This window comes from Palaemon carinicauda, chromosome 7, assembly GCF_036898095.1.
Source record: "Palaemon carinicauda isolate YSFRI2023 chromosome 7, ASM3689809v2, whole genome shotgun sequence".
NCBI classification, from domain to species: domain Eukaryota; kingdom Metazoa; phylum Arthropoda; class Malacostraca; order Decapoda; family Palaemonidae; genus Palaemon; species Palaemon carinicauda.
The window spans coordinates 115,530,743-115,552,921 of NC_090731.1; the positions used below are offsets into that span (position 1 = coordinate 115,530,743).

A 22,179-nucleotide genomic window follows, 5' to 3' on the forward strand; every position below is an offset into this window, starting at 1 on the left:
AAGCCCGTACGCGATTGAGTAGATCGATCAACTCAGCTACAATAGCTGAAATGACCTCTTTAATGTATGAAGAGGAACCCCTCTTTAAAGTTTTGACAAAGTCATTGCTTCAGACCTTGCTGTCTGATGCCTACGACTTCCTTGCGGCCAGACGTCGTTGCCGTAAACACGTCTTGTCTGAGGCCACTATCAGACATGAGCCTAACAAGCTCATTAAAGCCCCAATCTGGGGCCCTGACTTATTTCCGGAGGATCTAGTCAATAATGTCCTCAGCGAGGCTGCCAGAGTCAGTCAGAGCCTCAAGGTCCGGTGGGGCCTAGTCCCCAAACGCAAGTTCGAACCGGCCAGCAACCAATTTCGAGATAGGAAGAGGCTGAGACCTTTCCAATCCTTCCAAAACCGGCAGTCACAACAATTAGTTCAGACCATCCCGGTAACGCAAGGGATTCAACCTTCCACTTCAAAAGGACGACCCCAACAGCAATATGTGTTGGTTCCTCAGTCCCAGGTAGCTACTACCTCTTATGCTACTTCCCCTGCCTAAAATTTAACCACAACTATGAAACCCAGGGTGCGTTCCAGGGTTACCAACGCGCGAGAGGCTCTGGTGCGAGAGGAACTTTTCGCAACAGAGGTAGTGAAAGGACCCTTTCTCGAGGCCGAGGATTCCGTGGAGGCTGAGGAGGTAAATCCGCAGGGAATCATTGAGAATTCTCGTGTAGGGGGAGTACTCTACATCTTTAGAAACCGTTGGAGGTTCAGCAATTGGGCTTTCAGCATAATTTCCAAAGGTCTGGAGTGGAGTTGGATAGAAGGGCCCCCTCCACCAACCAGTTTCCATCAACTTCCAACGGAGGAGCTAGTCCTATATGCAAACGATCTATTACAAAATAATGCAATCAAAGAGGTAAAACACTTGAAATTTCAAGGTCGCTTGTTCAGCGTGCCAAAGAAACTCAGACAAGCGAAGAGTAATCTTGGACCTGTCTCATCTGAATTCTTACATTCGATGCGACAAGTTCCACATGCTAACCGTCTCTCAGGCGCGGACCTTACTTCCCCGTGGGGCCGTCACCACCTCTATAGATCTTACAGATGCTTACTATCATGTTCCGATAGCAAGGCATTTTCATCCGTTTCTAGGCTTCAAACTAGGGAACCAAGCTTATGCATTCAAGGTAATGCCATTCGTACTCAACATTGCACCCAGGATATTCACCAAACTGGCAGAGAACTGCCTCACGGCAACAAACAAAGTGATAAAATTCCTACAACAGTTGGGGTTCCAGATCAACTTCGAGAAATCTTGCCTAGTCCCAAAGACCAAGTTTCAATGGCTGGGATTACAATGGGATCTGCGTTCCCACACGCTACGTCTCCCAACAGCCAAGAGGACAGAAACAGCAAAGAACACAAGACGTTTTCTCAAGGACAAATTGACGTCCAGGAGAAATCAAGAGAGAATCTTGGGTGCCCTCCAGTTTGCCTCGGTAACAGATATAGTACTGAAGGCCAGACTGAAACATATAAACCGAGTATGGCGCTCCAGGGCAAACGAGAAATATCGAGACAAAAGAGCTCGACTTCCGCCAATTCTGAGGAAAAGACTTCAGCCATGGACAAGAACAAAACTCTTGCAAAATCTGTTCCTTTACAATATCCACCTCCAAAACTGGTCATTCACACAGACGCCTCCTGAACAGGCTGGGGGGGATACTCCCAGTACAGGAAAGTCCAAGGACTATGGTCGACAGTATTCCGCCAACTCCATATCAATGTCTTAGAGGCCATGGCGGTATTCCTAACCCTAAAACGACTGGTTCCAGCCAGGAACCAACATATCAGATTGGTTCTAGACAGCAAAGTCATAGTCCACTGCATAAACAGAGGGGGTTCCAAGTCAAGCCACATAAACCATGTGATGTTAGCAATATTTTCCATGGCAGCATCGAACCAGTGGCATCTGTCAGCAGTCCATCTAGCGGGAGTACGAAATGTAGTGGCGGACTCACTTTCGAGGACGACTCCGCTGGAGTCGGAGTGGTCACTGGACCTAAAATCATTCAAACAGTTTTTAAACGCCACTATTTAAAACCTTTGGAAGCCCTAAAATTTGCTACAGTGGCAGCTGGGAATGTGGTTCCTCCTGAAAGTAATGATTCATAATCAGGTCTTGCTCTATCCTCCTTCCTTCTACCTGCCTTACTTATTGTCCCTACTTTAGTTTTGGTTTTGTTTTCACCTGAGCTGCACCCTTATGGTGCACTCTTATTTTATCATGTCTGTAAATAGCCTTACTCTCCCACAAGTTGAATTTTGTTTGTTTTTACCCTCAGGATTGTAATTATCATTTGATCTCACAGCTTATTATTTTACATTGCATTTTCTTTGTCCTTCCATAGTTTGGAAGTTTTGCTGCAATTTGTTAAACTTATCCTTCTATCCTTCCTTATAAGGAATGGTTCATTCACTGGATTTACTATTTGTATTAAACCATGTTTTTTTATATTTCTGTCTTTAATTTACTTTCCCCTCAGGTGTTAGTTCCAAGTTTTGGGACCATTTCTCTTGTACTATTTCACGGAGCGGCACAGGTGGAGCCCAGAAAAGGGATTTTGACGAAGGAAAAATCTATTTCTGGGCGAGAGACCTGTGCCGCCCAGTGAACCCTCCCTCTACTTCCCTCCCAGAATGGGCCCAAACTTGGGTGCTATGAGGAGTGACGTAGTTGGCGTGGGTTGAGATGGTGGTAGTAGCTTTCAGTGGTGGGTGTTGAACGGCACCTTGCTGTTACAGGGATGTTGACGAAGAGATATCTAAATGGCACGAGACCTCTGGTTGTGGTTTAACACGCCCCAGTATTATACCGACACCTATTTAGGTGAGCGAGCTGGGTTCAACCCTGGCATTCCTATGCAACTTTTTTCTCTGGTAATACATAGCAGTTATATACCTTAGAAATGATGCAAAAGGAGCATTTCACGGAGCGGCACAGGTCTCTCGCCCAGAAATAGATTTTTCCTTCGTCAAAATCCATTTTCTATACTCACTTGATGGTCACATCTAATGGTGTCAAGAGTATAGGGATAATTTTGACTTCAAAACGAAGAGACAAAGAGACTGGAGTGTCAGTTACCACTTACTGCTAGAATATTCCTTCCCTTACTGAGGGCATTTGTTTATTGAAAGTAATAAAAAGGGAAAATTTAAAATATTCACTAGTAAAGTTCGATAAAGCCGAGCTTCTGGAGAAAAAGATTTATAATAAAAAAAAAAAAATTTTCAATGTAATTGCTCAAAGTAGAAACAGACATAAGGTTACGTAAGTCAGAACTGACATACGTTGAACCGACATAAAGACAGGTATTACTGTACTGTACTGTATTCATTTACATCAAAGAGGAAATAATGCTGGAGAGAAGAGGTTTGGTGGAAGAGGAAGCCTCTGATAGAAGCCATTGGAGAGGGCCCATCAGGCAACTGACCCCTTAATTTAAGGGTAATGCTGGGAAAGAAGATTCCCTTTACATCTGAGTGTAGCCATACATTGTATATCATCATTATGTACAAAAACTCTGTGTTGCTCAGGAAAATAATAATATGTCTTTCACATATACACAAATTTTCTATTTTTTTTTTCAATTATTTATAAAGTAAATTATACCAAAGCAAAACCCAATCAAATATTTCACAACTAGACATTTAAAAAAAATCATTTACAAGGATTGAAAGATTAAATACTATGTAGTTTACATTTTATTTCAGTTTATCTGCTGTTCATGATCACAGTGGATAGCTTTTATTTTTTGGAATGTGATGATGGTTACTTCTTCACAGATGTCAAAATTTCCAAAACAACAGACTTGTAAGTTACATCTAATAATACCTTGGAACTGCTCCAGCACATTCTGAAATGTTTGTTGTGAACCTAATCGATACATCAAGGAAATTTGACCTTAAAAATGAGGCCAGATAATGATAATTCTCAGACATAATTAAACAGTATAGAATCATTGAGTATTGGATAATTTCTATTACTAAGTGTTGGGTGCCTGTGTACAATAGATCTAGTATGCTTGCAAATTACATCTGAAACTGTGAGTAATAAATGGTCAAGCCACAAACATACAGGAGCTAATGTTGTGAAGCTTACAGATTTCATTGAAAAGCATTTACACAAAAGTCACTGAACTATCTGAGGATATAAAATGGTTCTGAATGTAAGTATATTTCATCACTTCAGACTCTTAAAAGCAAGATAAACCCACAATCACTTTAGTGAATGTAGCACCTCTGAAATGTCTGAAAAAGTTAGTTCTGGAAAGAATATAAATATATGAATTTACATTAAATTAAAATGAGTTAAAGAATATATATGCATATATAAAATGATCCAATGAATTGCACCTTGGTGATTGTCACTCCTATATCTGGTAATGAAGGAAGACACATGAATGATGAAGAGCCTAATGAAAGTTAGAATATTGCATAAAGATTTAAAGAGTAATATTTGAAAGTGAAAATATACAGAAATACTTCAAAATAATTCCTAAATACACCATCATTTGGTATATATACAATAACATAAGTACATACAAAACTGGAACATAAGTAAATAAATATATATATTTTGGTTTCTTTTAACTCTCCTTTCTGAAGAGAGAAAATCAAGGCTCAAAGAGAAACATCACAGATTTACATCAATTGTGCCTATTATACTCGTGAAGCATCATGTCCTATGGCTACTTTTCTGTTTGGTCATTGTTTAAACCCACTGTTAATTTTAAACTGATAATTTTATTTCATTTTTCCATCTCTAATGTCTAAGTCTTCCATTTCTACATATTGTCTTACAGTAATTACACAAGGAGACATTGACATTGGCTTGGAAAAACTCATGTCAGTACTGTATTTTAATTAGGGCTTCTACGACTAGCCGTACCTGTGCGGCTTCTGATAAAAATACTCAACTCTTCTGAATGAAAACAAGTTCCACTTGCTACATGCAATGCATTTTTCAGTACTTGCACTGCTTATTTCAATACATTTCACATGAATCGTATATATATGAAAGTATAAATATGCTCATAAATGCACACAAAAATTGACATGGTCCACTGAATAACGCGAATATCAAATATTCTTGCCAGAATATCTGCCAACGATTTATTTATTGTCCTACAAAAGGACTCTCATGAATAAATTAACCGATTGTAAATCAAATTCACCAACTACTTGATATTAATTAAATGACTTTTCCCTAACTTATATACATCAATAATAAAAAGTCTAAACCTAGTTTATGTTTTAAAGCTGTCCATCCATTAAGTTGCATATCGCTATGTAATGGGATAGAGAAACTTTCTTGGCTCCCTAAAAGGAAGCCAAGACTAAGACTTACTACGAGCAAGCTTCTCTCTCCTCGTGAGACGCAGAGCCATTTTGATATGCTTCATCACTATTTTTGACTTCAGGTAACTGTTCAAGGAAAGCATCAGCTAGTGTCTGTGAGGTTTTTCTGTGCACCACTTCTCTAGATGGTGATGGCGTTGATCTATCACTACAAACAGAAGGTATTCTCATTCTGGTCTCTTCTTTAAGATAATCTAAAAGTCCATTTTCCTCCTTAGTAGGAGAATCCATTTTTTTTGGTGATGTTACTCCATCATCTATATGCAATCTGAGATCCTCTGTATCTTCAATGTCAGATTCAGGCCCACTTGCTATGTCTAATCTCTGCATGCTTACAGTGCGAGTCAATCTACGATTGATGGCAGTTAGACGAGCAACCTGAAAAGAAGGAATACTTTGAAATAAATTTGTTCCAAGAGTTTTCAATCACCTCTTAAAGCAGATGACTATGTTTCAAGTGACCAAATGTCAACTGTAATTTGATGAAAAAGTTTAATGTAACAAAAATATCACTATGGAAATTTTCTATCTCTGAAGTCTAAACTTATTTTTGACACCCTACTACAGTACAGGTACTTTAAATCATATTGAAGAACTGTACTAAAATGAACATCCAGCAGAACACATTAAAATCAATGCTCGAGGAAAAGCATATGAAATCTGTTTCACCTTAAGTAGTAAGTCAAAATATCATTAGCACTTTATTGTTTAATCTACAAATATTTTCTTTAAGAATATAAAAATTTTTAGAATATAATTATTATTTATCTTGAAACTTTTTAAAGAAAAGTTACTATTGCTTCTAGCATTAAAATTACAGTGTATTAAAATAGCTAGATTTTAAAGTGTTGCAGAGATACTAATTTTCAGTAATGTATCAACATTTTACTCCATTTAGATATTCAAATGAACCTATCTTTTCAAACTCTCGCCTGCTGTCATTTGACAGGCATTACATCTAGTGTTTCTTATCCACTTTCTTTAACATTCTAGTTGGCATTACATCCTGAATCTTTAAATCACAGTTCCCTTGTACTACTTAAAAAGAAACATGCAAAAGTGTTTTATTGTAATAAAACTTTGGGGAATTTTTTTGAAAACTACTCTTTCCAGTAAAATGAGAATTTCTATCAAGTCATTTCTGAGGCCGAAATTATCAACAATTAACTTTGTAAATTTTTGGTGCATCACAATAAAAGGGTCAAGTAATTTATAGCCATGAAATTCAACAAACATCAGAATTAACTTGACTAGTAAAACTGCCGGCTCTTTGTTCAACAGGAATATGGAAAAGCATGAAGTTGGTGAAGCATTTGAAAGCATGGTTATAGTTTATCCTGTAATAAAATTCATGTCAAAATAATTTAAAATATCTCATGGCCAGTTCCCAACAGGACATTGGAAAGTTAACCAAATCAGTTTTTATACATGAACCTTAGTAAGAAATAAAGATTTTAATACTCATTTTATTTTAATATAGAAGGTTACGAGATAGGAACACAGCAATTTTATGCATTTGTAATTATCTTTACTTTACTTGGTTCTTAGGAAACCTGTTAAATTGTTTACTGTATGCTACAGTACTACTATACTAGAACCATCCCTGAGGAATGAAACTTTTGTAGCAAATATGTTTGGAGCCACTGTTTTTATCATTATTCATAATATGCACAGATTTGAATGTAAAAGGAGAAGAAAACGGGAAAAAAGCAATTACTGTACAGTAACTTGATAAGCAAGAATAAGTACTGCATAGCAACAAAGATTAATATAAATGAATGAATAAATTAAATAAATAAATCCATGAAATCAATAAATATACATAAGCAGTAAAAAACTCTCTTTAGTAGAATAATAACAATTTATCCTCAAGTCTGTACAAATAAGGCAAAGGAACATGACACACTTCATGAATATTACCTTCCACAACACTGGCCGAAAGACTCACATTAGGAAAACTAATTATATTTATTAAAGAAAATTACGACCTCATTGGCACCTTTCTTTGGTATGGATACAAATCATCTATAAAATAAGTATCATACACTGCCACATGAAAAAAGGCATTAAAAGTGACTACAAAGTTTTGTCATTGAATTAAAGCTCATGGGAGTAGGTCAAGTAATAAATATTCTGGCTATGATCTAAATCCTATATGAATTATTTTCAACCTGCAAGAAGTCCTGATAATAAAAAGGCCTCAAGAGAAAAATGGCTTGATCTATGATTTTTTAACTCATCACTATTACTGTATATAAAACTTCATGCATTAATGCTTCAAATCTTATGTTTGTAACTTATCTTTTTATGAAAGCTATTATGAAAATATCTTACACCACACAAATTATGAAATTATATATTTTTACTGTTCCCACACTAGTTAATACAGCTCACCCAAAACATTTTTGTTGCACATCACCATCATCTGTCACTCCTAAAGCTGACATCTGTAAATCCCCTGAAACATCCCCTATGCTATCTGGAGTCCATTCTTTATACAATACTAACCACAGTTAATCAGAATACTGAAAGTTATAACCATAACATAGTGTTATTTTGATATTGGGTAGCCTACAAATGAATAATAGAACCCTTGGAAAAACCCCATTTCACTACAGTATTCTTATTTCTTTACATCATCATATTTTCTAACTCCTTTGAATAGGGCCATTGCAGTGCTTTCTTAATGGTACACCATGTGTTGTTAAAAGAATGAAAGATGCACATTGAAAGTAAAAATACTTCAGTTGAAATGTCTGAAAAAATTCAAATTCAATTACCATTAAATAAGCAACAATGCAATTAACCTAAAATATAACCTATGAATAGTAAAGCAACAAAAATTTTATTTCTTTTCAACATTTTCTTTTTTTTTTAAATATACATGAAGTCTTTTATCTAAAAGTCTCATGACTAACAGAAACCTGAATAACTGAAACATTCATATAAAACTGCCAATATCTTTTGACTCTACCTATATGACTATCTCCATAAATTCACGACAGGAGTTAAATGTTTGCAAAGAGGGACTAGCTAGTTTCATTAAAGTTTGACTTTGATAAGTTTTTGGAATACTGCATTCCTTGTTTTTAAAATCTTATTGGAAATTTAGTTGCATGAGATTATTAAAAACCGGATATAAAGAATGGAATTTAACTGTATGGAAAAAAGGCTTCTCAAGATAACCTAATACTCGAGTACAGTAACCAGTTTTGAAAACAATGAGACAAATTTAAATACCGGTATTCATGCTACCAGAAAATATTGTGAGGGTCTAACAAGAGAAAACTAATATAACAGCCATAGACATGTATTTTTCCTTTTTAATCCTGAGAGAACTAGACTATTATCTAAAAAATCAGGTACAATAAAGAAAAACCTGGAATGTCCATGCATAAAAATCTGACCTAAAACATGTGGTTGTAATAATCATCAATTCATTTTACTGACGTAACAAAATCATATGATCATTTCAATAATAATGTTTGGGACAATATCGCTAAAGAAAATTACATATAGCATGCACACAAAAATAACCTCCTGAAAGGAATGGAGTCACTGTATATAAGAAACACCAGATGTTCTAGTTGGGAGTTTTAACTTTCCTCTTACAATATAGCTTCTAATTTCTACAATAATTCCATACTGGTATCCTAAAAAACCTCATAAATAACCTTTAATTTAACACTCCATTGGGTTAAACATGCTTTAAATCTTTAACTTTAAAATTACAGTAACTATAAAATGTCTGAATTTTTTAAAAGTATTTTTTTTTAATAAACTGGAATACAGTTGCCTACTTTAAAATACTTTCAGTTCACTACCTACTGAGACATTTTCCATTGCTCTATATGTAATTGGTGTCTTTTATATTGTATTTCTCTAATTTTAATACATTATATCTTGGAAAAGCAAATGGCATATTTTATACAAATTTTGATATTTTCAAATTAGAATGAATGAACATAGCAATAGATGTAAAACAAAATGAGGGTGACCCTGTATTTATATGTTATGGCAGATAAAGTTGATGAAGATATATCATTCATACTGTGCAGTACAGTACTATGAAAAACAGTCCATGTTGCAAAGTAGTTATTGGAGTTAACTCGGAATAAGATACCTATAATAAAGACAAGTTAATTCACAATACATTTACTGTAAATTCCAATAGAAAAACTTCAAGTTCTACTACTATGTCACCTCCATGCCGAATGTTGTTTACAAATAAAGTACTATAGACTGTAGCACAATCTTGACTGCTAATAAAAAATACACCTCTTAGCATCAGAACATTTTTATCACGAATTTTCCAACTGTAAACATGAGAAAGAAAAGACTAAAATTCAACATATCAATATCATACGTTTTTGTACTTCACACAGTAAGTTTTTAAAAATTCCTAATAATCATAAAAGAGCAGGCAATAAATATACACTGGAAGACATGCATATCAGACACCAAGATGGTGTTTCTACATTTATTGACAGGGTTTTTCTTCATGCAGAACTGAGTAATGCTAAGCACTTACGCTGTCCTTACTTCTCTGTCTGCTGCAGGTGCAATAGTTAGAAAACGACCATTAAGTGTTTTATTAAATATATGGCACTAAAGACTAGGTGACAGGAAGACTTATAACTTGTAATCTTCTCTTTACTTTTTTTACTTGTTTCATTCAAATGGAATAGTTACCTCTCATATTGGAGCACTATCTCTGCCCTGAACTTAACATTGAATAATTAATGACAAATCTGTAATCAAGTTTTCTTGTTGATTCAAGATAGAGCTCAAGGGTGTATAATATAAACGTTTGAACTTAGAAACCAATATCGCCACATTTATGTCATATGGAACAGAATTAAAATTATGAAAGTTTGGAAAGTTATTGCAGTTCCTGTATGAAAATTTAAAAAATCTATGGTGTCTGCTGTGTAAATTAACGGTTTGTGTCAATGAATCACCATCCTGGTACATTGATTCTCCACAGGAAGACAGTTTAGGTGTGAAGCATTAAGCACACAAAATTATTCATTCTAGCATATAGCAACTTTCAAGTTGCAAACTGTCCTTTGGCTTTGTCCATAAATAATTTCAATTAAGAACTAATCGGATACATATCAAAATTTCATGTGAAACTGCAGTTTTAAGAATGAACAATGAGGCTTTTAAAGTCACTTTTGATAAAATTATCCATAGTAATTTACACTATCTTACATCATTCTTAAATAAATTACTCTTCTATGAATTACTAATATCTATCATAAGCCAAAAGACTTTATTTAGCTCTATATGGACTTATTAAGCCACTGCTTAAGTGTTTATTCAAGATTTAACAAAATTTTCAAAGTGTTTATTAAATTTGCCATGACACAATATGCAACTAGAAATAACAGCTAATACAGTACTTTAAAAATCTGATGAAGAATGAAAAGATTAATAAGCTTGTACGTATGGCTGGCTTCTATATACTAGACAAAGATTGTGAAAATTGTACAGTGTATCTTACAAAAGGAGAGGTGTAAAAAGCATCTAGCCTTCAGACTATAAGCTTAAAATTTACAATTTCATTATATTAAATTTAACACTAAGTTTCATATTCATTATGTACAATACATATCCTCTCAATATTACATCACTCTACATGTTTTGTTTTTATTCCTACCTACAATACTTCATCACAAACAAAACCTGAAAAAATTCAAAGCTTTCATGATGATCCAATATAAACAACTGAAGAAGCATATTAACGTTCTAAAGCTTGTGTGTGTGTTTGTGAAATATTGCAGCATAAAGCATCTGTAATAACACGAGTGAAGGTAAACAAAGTTATATGGTTCTTGTTTGTTCAAATGTCAAATTTTGGTTTGTTTTTAATAAAAATCTTTTTACAGTTCTGTATTGTATCAACTGAAAATAGGTAACAACAAGAACCAGTGTAACAAAGTTTGTGCTCTGTGCAGTGTTTCATACATACCACAACTTTGCAGTTGAAATATGAAAACTATCATTACATTCAAAGAACTTATTATTACAAACTGCTATTCTGATAAACATTCTTTAGCCTTATGGTATTTGGCAAACACTTGTTCACGACTGATACCATTTGGAAATAAAAAAAATATTCTAAGAAATTTTCTAAGTAATATGGAAAGAGATTTCATACAGTCATGACTATGGTAATTTATTCTCTTATTTTTCTATTACAATATTCACTCAAACAATAATTTCATCACAGTACTATTAAGTATTTATCAAAAGTAATGTTCCATGGCATTTTCTTGGCACAAGGTCTCAATTTCAATATACTGTACAGTATTTAAATAATCATGATAAAAGGGTTGTTAAATTTAACCACTAATTGCTGGGATATTTAAATAGTTCCAGTGATGGCAGATGGATGTCTAGTAGACTTAAACTAAAGCCACTGACTTTTTGATAGGTGGACAGTAACAAAAAATTAAATTACCGGTATTTATATACAGTACTGAGCTTCATATGGCTTCCTCCTTGAAGTTCATTTATTGATGTCTATCATAAAAATATTGACTTCCCATTTACCTCACTTCAATAGCCTCAAACCCCTACTAAATTATTGCTCATTACATTATATGGGGTTGTATGGCAATAATCATGGCATGAGTATGCAATTTCTCTTTACTCATTATACACAAGCTGTTTAGACTGTCTAACATAACACTGTGATTCCAGATTAAAGTGTTTTCTTTTCAAATGTTAGTTAATGTTAGCTTAATTGGTGATGTCTTCTACTGGTTTTGAAAAGCCTTTATTTATCAATTAGTCGAGTTGTTGCTAGAGGACAAGGATTCTCATTCGCTATGTGTCACATGTCGTGGGAAACAATGTGACGTAGATCGTAGATGTTATGCATGTGAGAGCTTGCCAGATTCTCTTATGGAGGAATACATTAGGCTTATGTCTAAATGAGTTCGTAAGAAGGACACTAACCAAAAGTAGATTTAAAATCAGGGGAGCATCCAGAGAAGATTAGGCTTGCAGATTTAGTTGTGATGGGGATGTTACTGCTCAGAATATTATTGGACTTTGGAAACTAGTAAAGGCAAAGGTGCAGAAGGAGGGACCATGTACAACTACCAGTAATTTTTAATAAGATGGAGATTCTTTTATTTCCAATTGTCACTTGTGCCATTCAACTTTAAATCTGTTTATCATCAACCCAAAGGCTAGAGTAAGTTATATCAGGTACTATTGAGGAAAAAATTTATTAGTTAACATGTTACTTGTTCCCCTTACCTCTGACTTCAATTCAGCAATTTTATCTTGAAGCCTTGGTACCTGATCACTATCGCTTTCGCCAACTCTAGACACTTCACCCTCAGTCACAAGTTCTTGATTCTGAAAATTAAAATAATTTCAAAGTTGTATGGTTTTTACAATACTATATCTCATAAATATCATCCCTTCTCAGAGAAGCAACATTTTAATACTGTAGTGTTTTATACAAGACAACAGAAATACATTCTTAACGTTTCTTTTATACTATAAAACTCTTCCTTATTTGAGGCTTGATTGCTGAGAATTGATCAATTTAGGAGGTACAGTATACCTGAAAAAAATTAACAGGAAAATCTACTTGAAGATGAAAAGCTGGTAGGCATTTTTTGGTATTCAGTTCCTCCTAGATAACAATGGAAACTTGGTAATGAAGCTTTATAGGGAAGCCCAAAAAATCTTTACACAAAACAAAAGAATCTAGAAGAAATATCACACTGTATAAACATGAATAATACCTTAAATTCTAATGATGAAATTTTTTGTGTTAATTCAGCCAAGCTCTGTGATTTTTCAGCCTCTCGAATTCTTGCCAACATCTTCTCCTCTTTCATCTGAGGAGAAAAAAATATTATTGTGATTGCAAAAAAAGACATGGTGAAAAACATACAGTAGCCTATGTGGAAAATTGTAACCTATATAGTAACAAATAGCAAACAAATTGCAAAAAGTACATATATCATTTTGTCAATTCATGTGTTTCCTACTTCACATATATATTCTTAAAAATAACAAAATGTATATTACAAACCTGGCTTTCAAGATCTGTGTACTTTCTCTTGTGGTCACCTAACTGAGACTGCATTGTACGAATATTGGTTTCAGCTGCATCCAAAGCCTCCTGCAATCTTTTGTTTTCTTCTTCTTGTCTCTTCATTTGGTTAGTTGATACCTGTACAGCAGTTTCTAGTTCCATTACCTGTGAAAGAAGGTAAATTAATTTTATAATTCAAACCATGAATAAAATGGAACATTTGAGTAATTGCCAAGTGAAGAAATACTCTAATTGATCTAGCAGGTTTTCATAATAAAATCTATGAGAGAGAGAGAGAGAGAGAGAGAGAGAGAGAGAGAGAGAGAGAGAGAGAGAGAGAGAGAGAGAGAGAGAGAGAGATATTAACCTACAGGTCTTATCATTAGTTATCTGAAGAATTTTGCACATTCCTTGTGCAGCACTCATAAATTTCTATGAAGTAGTATTACTGTATTATTTATGTGCAAAATTTACTGATGAATACTTTTAATTATATTCTTTGTAACATCTTGAAACAGTATGTTATATGGACTTCGGTTTTGACATAAAAAAACATTCGATTCTTTCAATCAGACCTATGCAAGGGATGAGAACAGCTACTTTCTTTGAGAGCATTTCTTAGCTCTCCTTACCATAGCAGAGATACATATATTTAGATAAGAGTTAATCCAACACAAACACTGAGTTTAATTTTGCCCAAAAAAGCTTTACTGAACCAAATTCTTGGTACATTATCCACAGAAGTGCTGAATTATCAACATACTTTACTGATATTAATTTTCAATTAAAATATTCTAATAATAATTAAATGAATTACGTTGAGACAATAAAGCTATAACTCGAAAATGGTATTCAATTATATAGCTATTTTTATGCCTGAAAATATGATTAAGAACAGTAAAGTATAAGATTACTATTTATGAACTCTTTTAAAATAAGGATGAAAAAAGTTTTGTCAAATTTTAATACCTCAGACTTGGAATTGAAGGCTTCATAGATTTCTATTCTTTCCCATACTTTCCTTTCCAACAACACTACTAAAAGTAGTCAACATATATATTTGTTTAAAACATGAATGAAATAAAAATCAGAACCCCCTCTGATAGTATGAGAAAAAATCTTTTTTTCTTTATATTTCACTTAAAACAAATCAATCAACTTCCCTCGTAAATGTATCCACAATATCTGTAGTATTTTAAATTTGGAAAAAGGAAATATCCAAAGAGATGCAGAATCTGGCATACTTTTAAAAAAATATAATATTTTAAAGTTTAAAGGTTGTTCATGGGCAGCAGAGGCAAAGGACAGGAGAAAGTACTAAAGACCCACCATATAATATGTTTAGATATGATCATAACCCAAGCACCCTTCCACAAAAGCTAGTACCAGGGAGGTTCAGACAATGGCCACTGATGTGTCAGCAGAGAACCATGTAAGGGTCACCATACCTAGCTCACATGGTTAGTAAGGTTGCGGAAAGTAGTAGAAAATATCAGGTTTGAGGGGGGGTCGAACTCCCTACCAATGGATTGCTATTGAGGGATGTTCCCTATAGAATACAACAACCCTAATACTAAATCAGTAAACATTGTTGCAATGATGGACCAGATATGCATTCATGAGTTAAAAGCTGAGGACTTGAAAGATTAAAAAAATTTCAATGTTTCCTGATACAGAATCAAAAAATATTAGTTCACAAAACTTCTCACTCTAAATAAACATAGTGCATTGAAAAACATAAATCTAACCTTCAATCTAGCTTCTTTGAGCTCAGCTACAGCTGCAGTTTCATGAAGTTTGGTCGTCATGAGTTCTTCTTCTAACTTAGCAGCATCATTTGAACGATCCCAGAATAGACCTCCTAATTTCTTACTTGGTGTACTTGTTGCATCTGCTTTAGCTGCCTCACCCTTATCCCCATGATGATCCTGGAAAATTTACGATTATCATTGGGATATTGGAAATATATTTCTACATCAGTGCAGGAATATATTTTATTTAAAATTTATAAAACCTATAATATTTATCTTTCAATATTTTTATAATTCCTATACAATAAATGAGTTTTCAGTACGGTAAATTGTTCAACTATACATAGATCCTGTTGCTATGGCATGAGAAATACTTTTAACCTAGCGATATCCACATTATACTAAGCACTACCAAGATTTCCAATTCCTTAAATATAAAGAAAAAAAATTCTGTAATTACTTTACACTGTAAAGAACATTTTACTCTAATTCCTTTACTATAAGGAAAATTTTATGAAGAGCACAAACATTTCTGTTGTACAGTTAGGAAACAAAATTCTTAAGATAAAATGTACATACTCCAAGCAGCAACTATGCTATATTAGCATTTACCAAAAGGCCTCTTACCTGTACATGCTTTGTCCATAACTGGGTAAGTTCCTGAACTCTATGTCTGAGATCTTTTAAGGCAAGATTAGCTTCTGCTTCTCTTAGTCGCACAGCAATTAATTCTTCCTGAAGATGAGCAACTGAGTGGTCAGGGGTTGCTTCCCTCATCTTTTTCTGCTCCTCTTCTAATTCCTGTATTCTCGCTCTAAGATCTCGAATTAGAGCCTCTGCTTCTGCAGTTTTTAATCTAACCTGGAATAAGAAAACAGTTTTTGCATTCTTATCAAAAATTCAATCTACAGTAGATGCCTTTTGAGATATCAAAGAGAAGAATGTGGCAGAGGAGAATTAAACACCAAAAATGTAAACCTGACTTAAAATAAAGTCATGCACTTTAAAATTTCCCAAATTTTATATCAGATACTACAAAATAGACTATGAAAATCTTTGAATTACTTATATACTGTAACAGAATTACATATCAGACAAATGTAATGGCAGTAAATGTAATTTTCCTCATTTCTAACCTGAACTAACTCTTCTTGTAGACATTTGACCAATTCCTCTTTTTGCCTGAGTTCTTCTTCTTTTATCATCAACTCTGCCAGCGAAGACTCTCTTGATGAACAGTTCTAAAGGAATGTTAAAAGTGGTTGAGCATTCTCTATCAAAATGTTAATATTTTGTCATTAATCAAGTCCATCAACAAATAGTGCATATATTACACAACTAAAAAAGTAAATCAAATATTTTTTCTATGCCATGTATATTACAGTATATAAAATATGTAATCTTTTGAAAATATATATTATACAAAATGAAAAATAAATATACCTACATGCATTCAAATTAACTACAACTGTTAAATGTATTACCTCTTCTATCATTCCAGTGAGTTTCCTTATCTTGTCTCTAGCATCCATTAGATGTTCCATGGTTTCTCCATCATGTTGTCTTAAAGCAGCTAGTTCTCTCTGAGGAAAAAATCAGAAATTAAAATCTTTATTAATACAATTCAGTTCCAAGTTAATAAAAAAAAAGTGGGAAACTGTCTAAATGTTCATAATGTAACTCAGCATAAACATACCTTGATTGCAAAATTATGTTCCGCTTCTTCAGCTCGGGAAACTTGACCCTGAATAAGTCTATCTGCTAAGGCAGATGATTCTGCCTCTAAACAATCTATTCTTTGGCGCAGCAATCTGTTCTCTGTTCTTAATCTCTGTAAAATGAGAAAAAAACTATTTTATACATATTCGTAAAAATATCAAAAGCTTCTGTATCAAATAAGATTTTGTTGATACTCGAACAGTAATTATTTGTTTCTTTCACTTCAATTAAAAGCAGCTGTTATTTATAACTAAACACAGATGTAAAGTACTCCTAATTAACAGCTTCTCTTAAAAAAAAGAGAAAAATAAGAGAACCTTCTAAAAACTAGAATCTTATTCAAAATACATACAGTACCTATACTCAGTTACAGTAGTTGTCAAATTTGTTTTACATGTTTTATCAATAAATATTCGACTGAAGTCTGACTTCACTCTTACTTAATCCTATATTCTTTATTACAATACTTAAAAATTTTACTTATACCCAGAGCAAAAAAGTTTTATCTAATTCATAAGTTCTTTATAATTAGTACACAACTTCTTTCTAAACAATATAATAGATTAACTGAATAGAAATACAGTACTGTATGTGAAATATTGACATCAAACAGAGGTTTTCACAATTCTACCCACAATAATCAGAAACACTGAAACAATTTTCATTTATAATAGCTTCATAAAACATTGTATAATCTCAGTCAATATCTTTTTTTTGAATGAAGAACTGGACACAAAAATTTTGAATGGTTAGATCTAAGCTTAGCCTTTAGAACTAAGACTAATTCTCAAACTATGAAAAGAACAAACACTAACCTTTAATTCAACTAACTCTTCTTGTTCTTTGGTTTTCATAGCAGTATATTCTTTCTCCATCTTCTTCATCTTTTTGGCATTATATCGCAGAGAATATGCTAAGGAAAAATAGCACTCTGGGTCTGCTTCAAACTTGGCAGGCAGATCTCGTTGAAAATACTATAAAAAAGAAACCAGATACAGAGGTGATTCTTCTCTATAGAATATTTTGGTTTATGGTTATAATTTGTTTATATGCAAAATAACTCCTTCTTTGAAAATTATTTGTGAATGAAATATTGGTACCTAGTATCAGTAGTTTACTTTGTACTTAACCCTACAAAAAATATTCATAACTTAGAACCCATCGGCAGAATTTATTTCCTGAATGATGGTTAGGCTTAAGAAACCTAAATAACCTTCATTAGTTACCGAATAAATTTTGTTCTGTGTAGTTGCAACAATAAAATTAACTGCTTTAGTTCGTGTTTTAAGAGTATTCAGTGTTACAATTGCTTCAGTTAAATAAAACATTGTAATTCCAGTTTCTTGACCTTATCAATACTTGATAAGGCTTATACCACTTTGCAGCATCCATGCCATTCTGCGAAAGATAAGTGTTATATTAACAAGCTATGACCAAGTTCAGTTTTTGCTCTTTGGATTTAACTTGATTTATGAAATTTGAGCTACATTTCCCCATACTAGGAAGGTCATTCAGTACTGAAGTGCAACTGAAAGATAACGTGCAGTTGCACTAAAAAGTAAAATTCTAAAGAGCTGGGCAAGAAGATGGAAGAAAGGTGGGAATAGAGGTAAACCAAAAAAACTTGAAAGTTGTTACACCTAGAGGCTGTAGGAATGCTATAAATGTACTTCAGTAACACCCACAGAGCATCACTTGCGGTACACTGATTGCATACTCCCTGCGGTATTCTGGGATTTGGATTTGATGACTTATCGATGCAAGTCATACAGCAACTCCTTTATTTCAAATTTTCGTGTCTCCTTTTCCCATTATTTTTTTTTTTTGTCACATTGCAGTGCATGTACAGTAATCTAAAAAGATACTATCCCCATACTGCACTGTTAATGCCAATGAAATTCATGTCCTCTCTTTATAACTTTATGCTTATGTACCGATTAATTTCTGAATCATGTAAAGTCACAACTATAACTATGCTATGAAAAGCTGTTATATTTCTATAACCATAGTAATATTCTTGATATTAGTGTTGATAGTTGCAAATTATATTTGCTCACAATGATCTAAGTGTGTTAATTTTAAGATTATGCAACTTTTGAGCAATTGTAATTGTTTAGTATTTTGCACAATCCACATCCCTTGAGTTACAATAAATTCTCATGCAGTTTAGCAAAAAAGTGCATACAAAGATAAATTAATAGAAATTTAGAACTTAACATAAAATTTGCCTTTGACATTTTTGGTCTAAGGAAGTCCAATTATTCGTCAATGGGAAAAATAAAGGGGGGGGGGGTATTCTAATCACAGTGGCTATGTACCGAGATACTTTGCCACAACCTATAGTGCCACCTAATGAGCATTATTATCAGGTGCAAATTATCATCATCTTGGTATACATAAATTAGTTTGCGGAATCATTTTCATTGGTAGGACTAAAGTTTATTGATGCTAATAGAGGGACTTGTAATAAATGAAAATGGTGAGATAAATTAGTAGGTAAGCAAAGTTTGAAATCATTTCTTATAAATGACCCAACAGAGACTTGAATTAAGTGGTATGAAATATAAGTTTGAAGTTCATTTTCCTTTAGAAATGTACTCCTCACAGTATGTCACATGTTATACACTGTAGGCATTGCTGCCTTAATGTTTCTTTGCAGAATCTCATTTGGCCCAATTGGAATTTATTTTTGCTTTTACTATTCATACTTTCCCTTCATTCTCATCTAGTAATTTGACTTCAAGTTTTTTTTTTTTTTTTTTTTTTTTTTGGGGGGGGTTCCTTTATTCACCCCTTAGGAATAAATTCCTTGGACAAGACCTAAGAGTCATGAAATGTGAATTAGTGGTCTGGTTAAACTATTATAAGAATCAAAATAATATACTGGTGAGAACATCTAGTAACAGTTCTTAGTGAATCTATGGGCCCAAGTTTTTAAATTACATCAAATCATTTAGCTATGTGTTGTCTCCCCACTACCTTAGAAGCGGGAACATGTGTGTACTGTGCGACCACCAAAATTACCCTGAATGTCAGGAATAGGGATACAAACATCTATGAGCAGCATTTACCTGGACTTCAAATCATTTGAAAACAGGCACTGTATATACAGCACATATTTGGTAATGAGAAATTTCATCTCGCCACCGATTTCTTTTTGAGGTTCTAGTGTTAGAAAGAGAAAACTCTAATTCATCTCGTCTTCGATTGCCCCACCTTACATGTGACACGGGCTCTTGCATTGGCCTGGTAACACAACTCAACCAAAGCCTAAGCTGAGGCCTTGATAAGCAGAAAGCATAAAAAAAATTAACTTGTGCTTTTAAACTTCAGTTTACTCAAGCTTTATTATGTTTATTGTGCAAACTTGTGAAAGCAGGAATAATTTGCAGTTATAAGAATAACCTGTAAACCAATTCCACTTGCATAACTAATGACAGGTTCCTAGGTTGCTCAGGTGTCACAGAGATAACAATACAAATAACCTTCTCCACATTCATGGAAATATCATTTAACTTCGAATTAATGCATCTCTAGATTATTTTTATGGTGATAGTCCATCATAATTTACACCATACTATGTAGCATGTGTTGAGAAGTCTAACATTTTGTTTTGTAATTTTTTCAAATAGGAATAGAGTACCTCACTCCTAAATCTGGGTCATTTATTTTCTATGATTATATTTCATGTTAATAAGAAGGAAAAGACTCTTTTCATATATTAAAGCATCCACTTTCAATGTTATTTCTAGTGGAAAATCTCTAAGCTTTCCAGAAAAGACTAGTCACAAAATAAGGGGTGATGAGAGGTGTTTTAATATTCCTTGATGTATATCTCCATTATCAATGAAGATTTTCCTAGACGTGTGTTTTAAAAACAACTTGAAATTCTTCTAAAATAGTCTATAAAGGTGCTGATGGTGATCAGTTCAGGTCGATCTTATTTTCTATAAATTATCCAAACAAATGTTACTCCACTGTAATTATTTTAAAAGACTACTCTTTCTAATCAGTTCCAAGGCATAAATGTTTTAAGAAAATTCATGGTAGGCATGAGGAATAAAAAGACACCTGACCTTATTAAAACATGATATTTTGAACCCTTTCTAAATTGAGTTCTAGATCAAAAGCAATGAAATTCCTTATATTGTAAATCAAAGGTCACAAGGTGTCTGTGGAATACTGGTGCTCCTCAAAAGCTCTATTTCAAAGTGACCGACTATATGGGTCAACTTGCTCGTGTGTTTCACTTATCAAGTGAGACTTTCATAAAAACTCTAATCTCTGCGAAATTGACCATACAATGCATATCATAATATAATTTACCAACACAGGTAAATATTAAGTGGGATTCTTACCTTGAGCATTCCTTCCATGTCCATACAAAATAAGTCCTCCTTGCTCAATGTAAGGCAAGCCAGAGCCACTCTGAATATTACTTCCACTCCATCCACTAAGAAACAGTCCATTACACGGCATGCAAGGGGTTGAGGCAGGGTAGTAGAAAATAATGTCAGGAACCAAGAGGAGGCATACCTGTTTAAAAAGAAAAAAAGAATATCATAAAGACAAAAATTCAGTAGCATAGAATCTACATGCTGTAAAAATTTAAGACCAAACACACCAATCCTATTATATATCAAGATTTAAGGCATACTCACATGGATGTGTGGAAGCTCTGAGAAGTGAAGTGAGCATGAAGATCTGGCAGATGTTCTTGGATAAGACATTCTAACTGATACATACATAAACCTAACTCTGCCATGGAGGGTTTGAACATCTCACGCATCCGGTATTCCTGCATGAGTTTTACCAATACGGCAAATGCCTCTTCCTCGGGCATCTATTTAAAAATAAAAACAGATAAATCAGTCCATTTCATAATAAATCTTCTCTTTACCATACTTAATATCTGGTAACCGAATGCAAACATATCACTTCCGTTATTTACTGAATCTAAATTATCTACAACTTAAAAATATTCAAGATATTTAAATATTCTCATCATATGGTTTCACAAAGGAAAAGGATAACTATTTTGTACACTATACCTGCATGAGCAAGAGGCCAACAATGAAAGCTGATCCTTGGCAGTAGCCCACTTCTCGATCATGCAAGGAATAGGCCTTCATCACATTGAACAAACTCTCCTGCCCTAAACCATCTTTTTCTTTGAAGAAATCGTGCTCAGGATACGTTCGAGCAATGTCTCGACGAATAACCTTTACGGA

The 22,179-nt window shown here is 33.7% G+C and overlaps 1 protein-coding gene across 11 annotated transcripts in view; it reads right to left on the bottom strand.

Annotated features, from left to right (window-relative positions):
- Positions 1-3,744: 3,744 nt before the first annotated feature.
- Evi5 (ecotropic viral integration site 5) overlaps positions 3,745-22,179 on the bottom strand; it is a 411,492-nt gene continuing 393,057 nt past the window's right edge. For 10 of the 11 annotated variants that reach the window (XM_068376824.1, XM_068376825.1, XM_068376826.1 and 7 more), the window contains 13 exons: positions 22,000-22,170; positions 21,610-21,791; positions 21,307-21,484; positions 17,764-17,922; positions 16,926-17,060; positions 16,714-16,812; positions 16,366-16,470; positions 15,857-16,090; positions 15,227-15,406; positions 13,476-13,643; positions 13,183-13,278; positions 12,686-12,787; positions 3,745-5,791 (listed from right to left, as the gene is read on the bottom strand). In XM_068376824.1, coding sequence (XP_068232925.1) covers positions 5,402-5,791; positions 12,686-12,787; positions 13,183-13,278; positions 13,476-13,643; positions 15,227-15,406; positions 15,857-16,090; positions 16,366-16,470; positions 16,714-16,812; positions 16,926-17,060; positions 17,764-17,922; positions 21,307-21,484; positions 21,610-21,791; positions 22,000-22,170 — 2,199 coding nt within the window. In that variant the 3' untranslated portion in view covers positions 3,745-5,401. Of the gene's footprint in view, positions 5,792-9,944; positions 9,967-12,685; positions 12,788-13,182; positions 13,279-13,475; positions 13,644-15,226; positions 15,407-15,856; positions 16,091-16,365; positions 16,471-16,713; positions 16,813-16,925; positions 17,061-17,763; positions 17,923-21,306; positions 21,485-21,609; positions 21,792-21,999; positions 22,171-22,179 lie in introns of all 11 variants that reach the window. The other variant, XM_068376827.1, reaches the window with a different exon arrangement.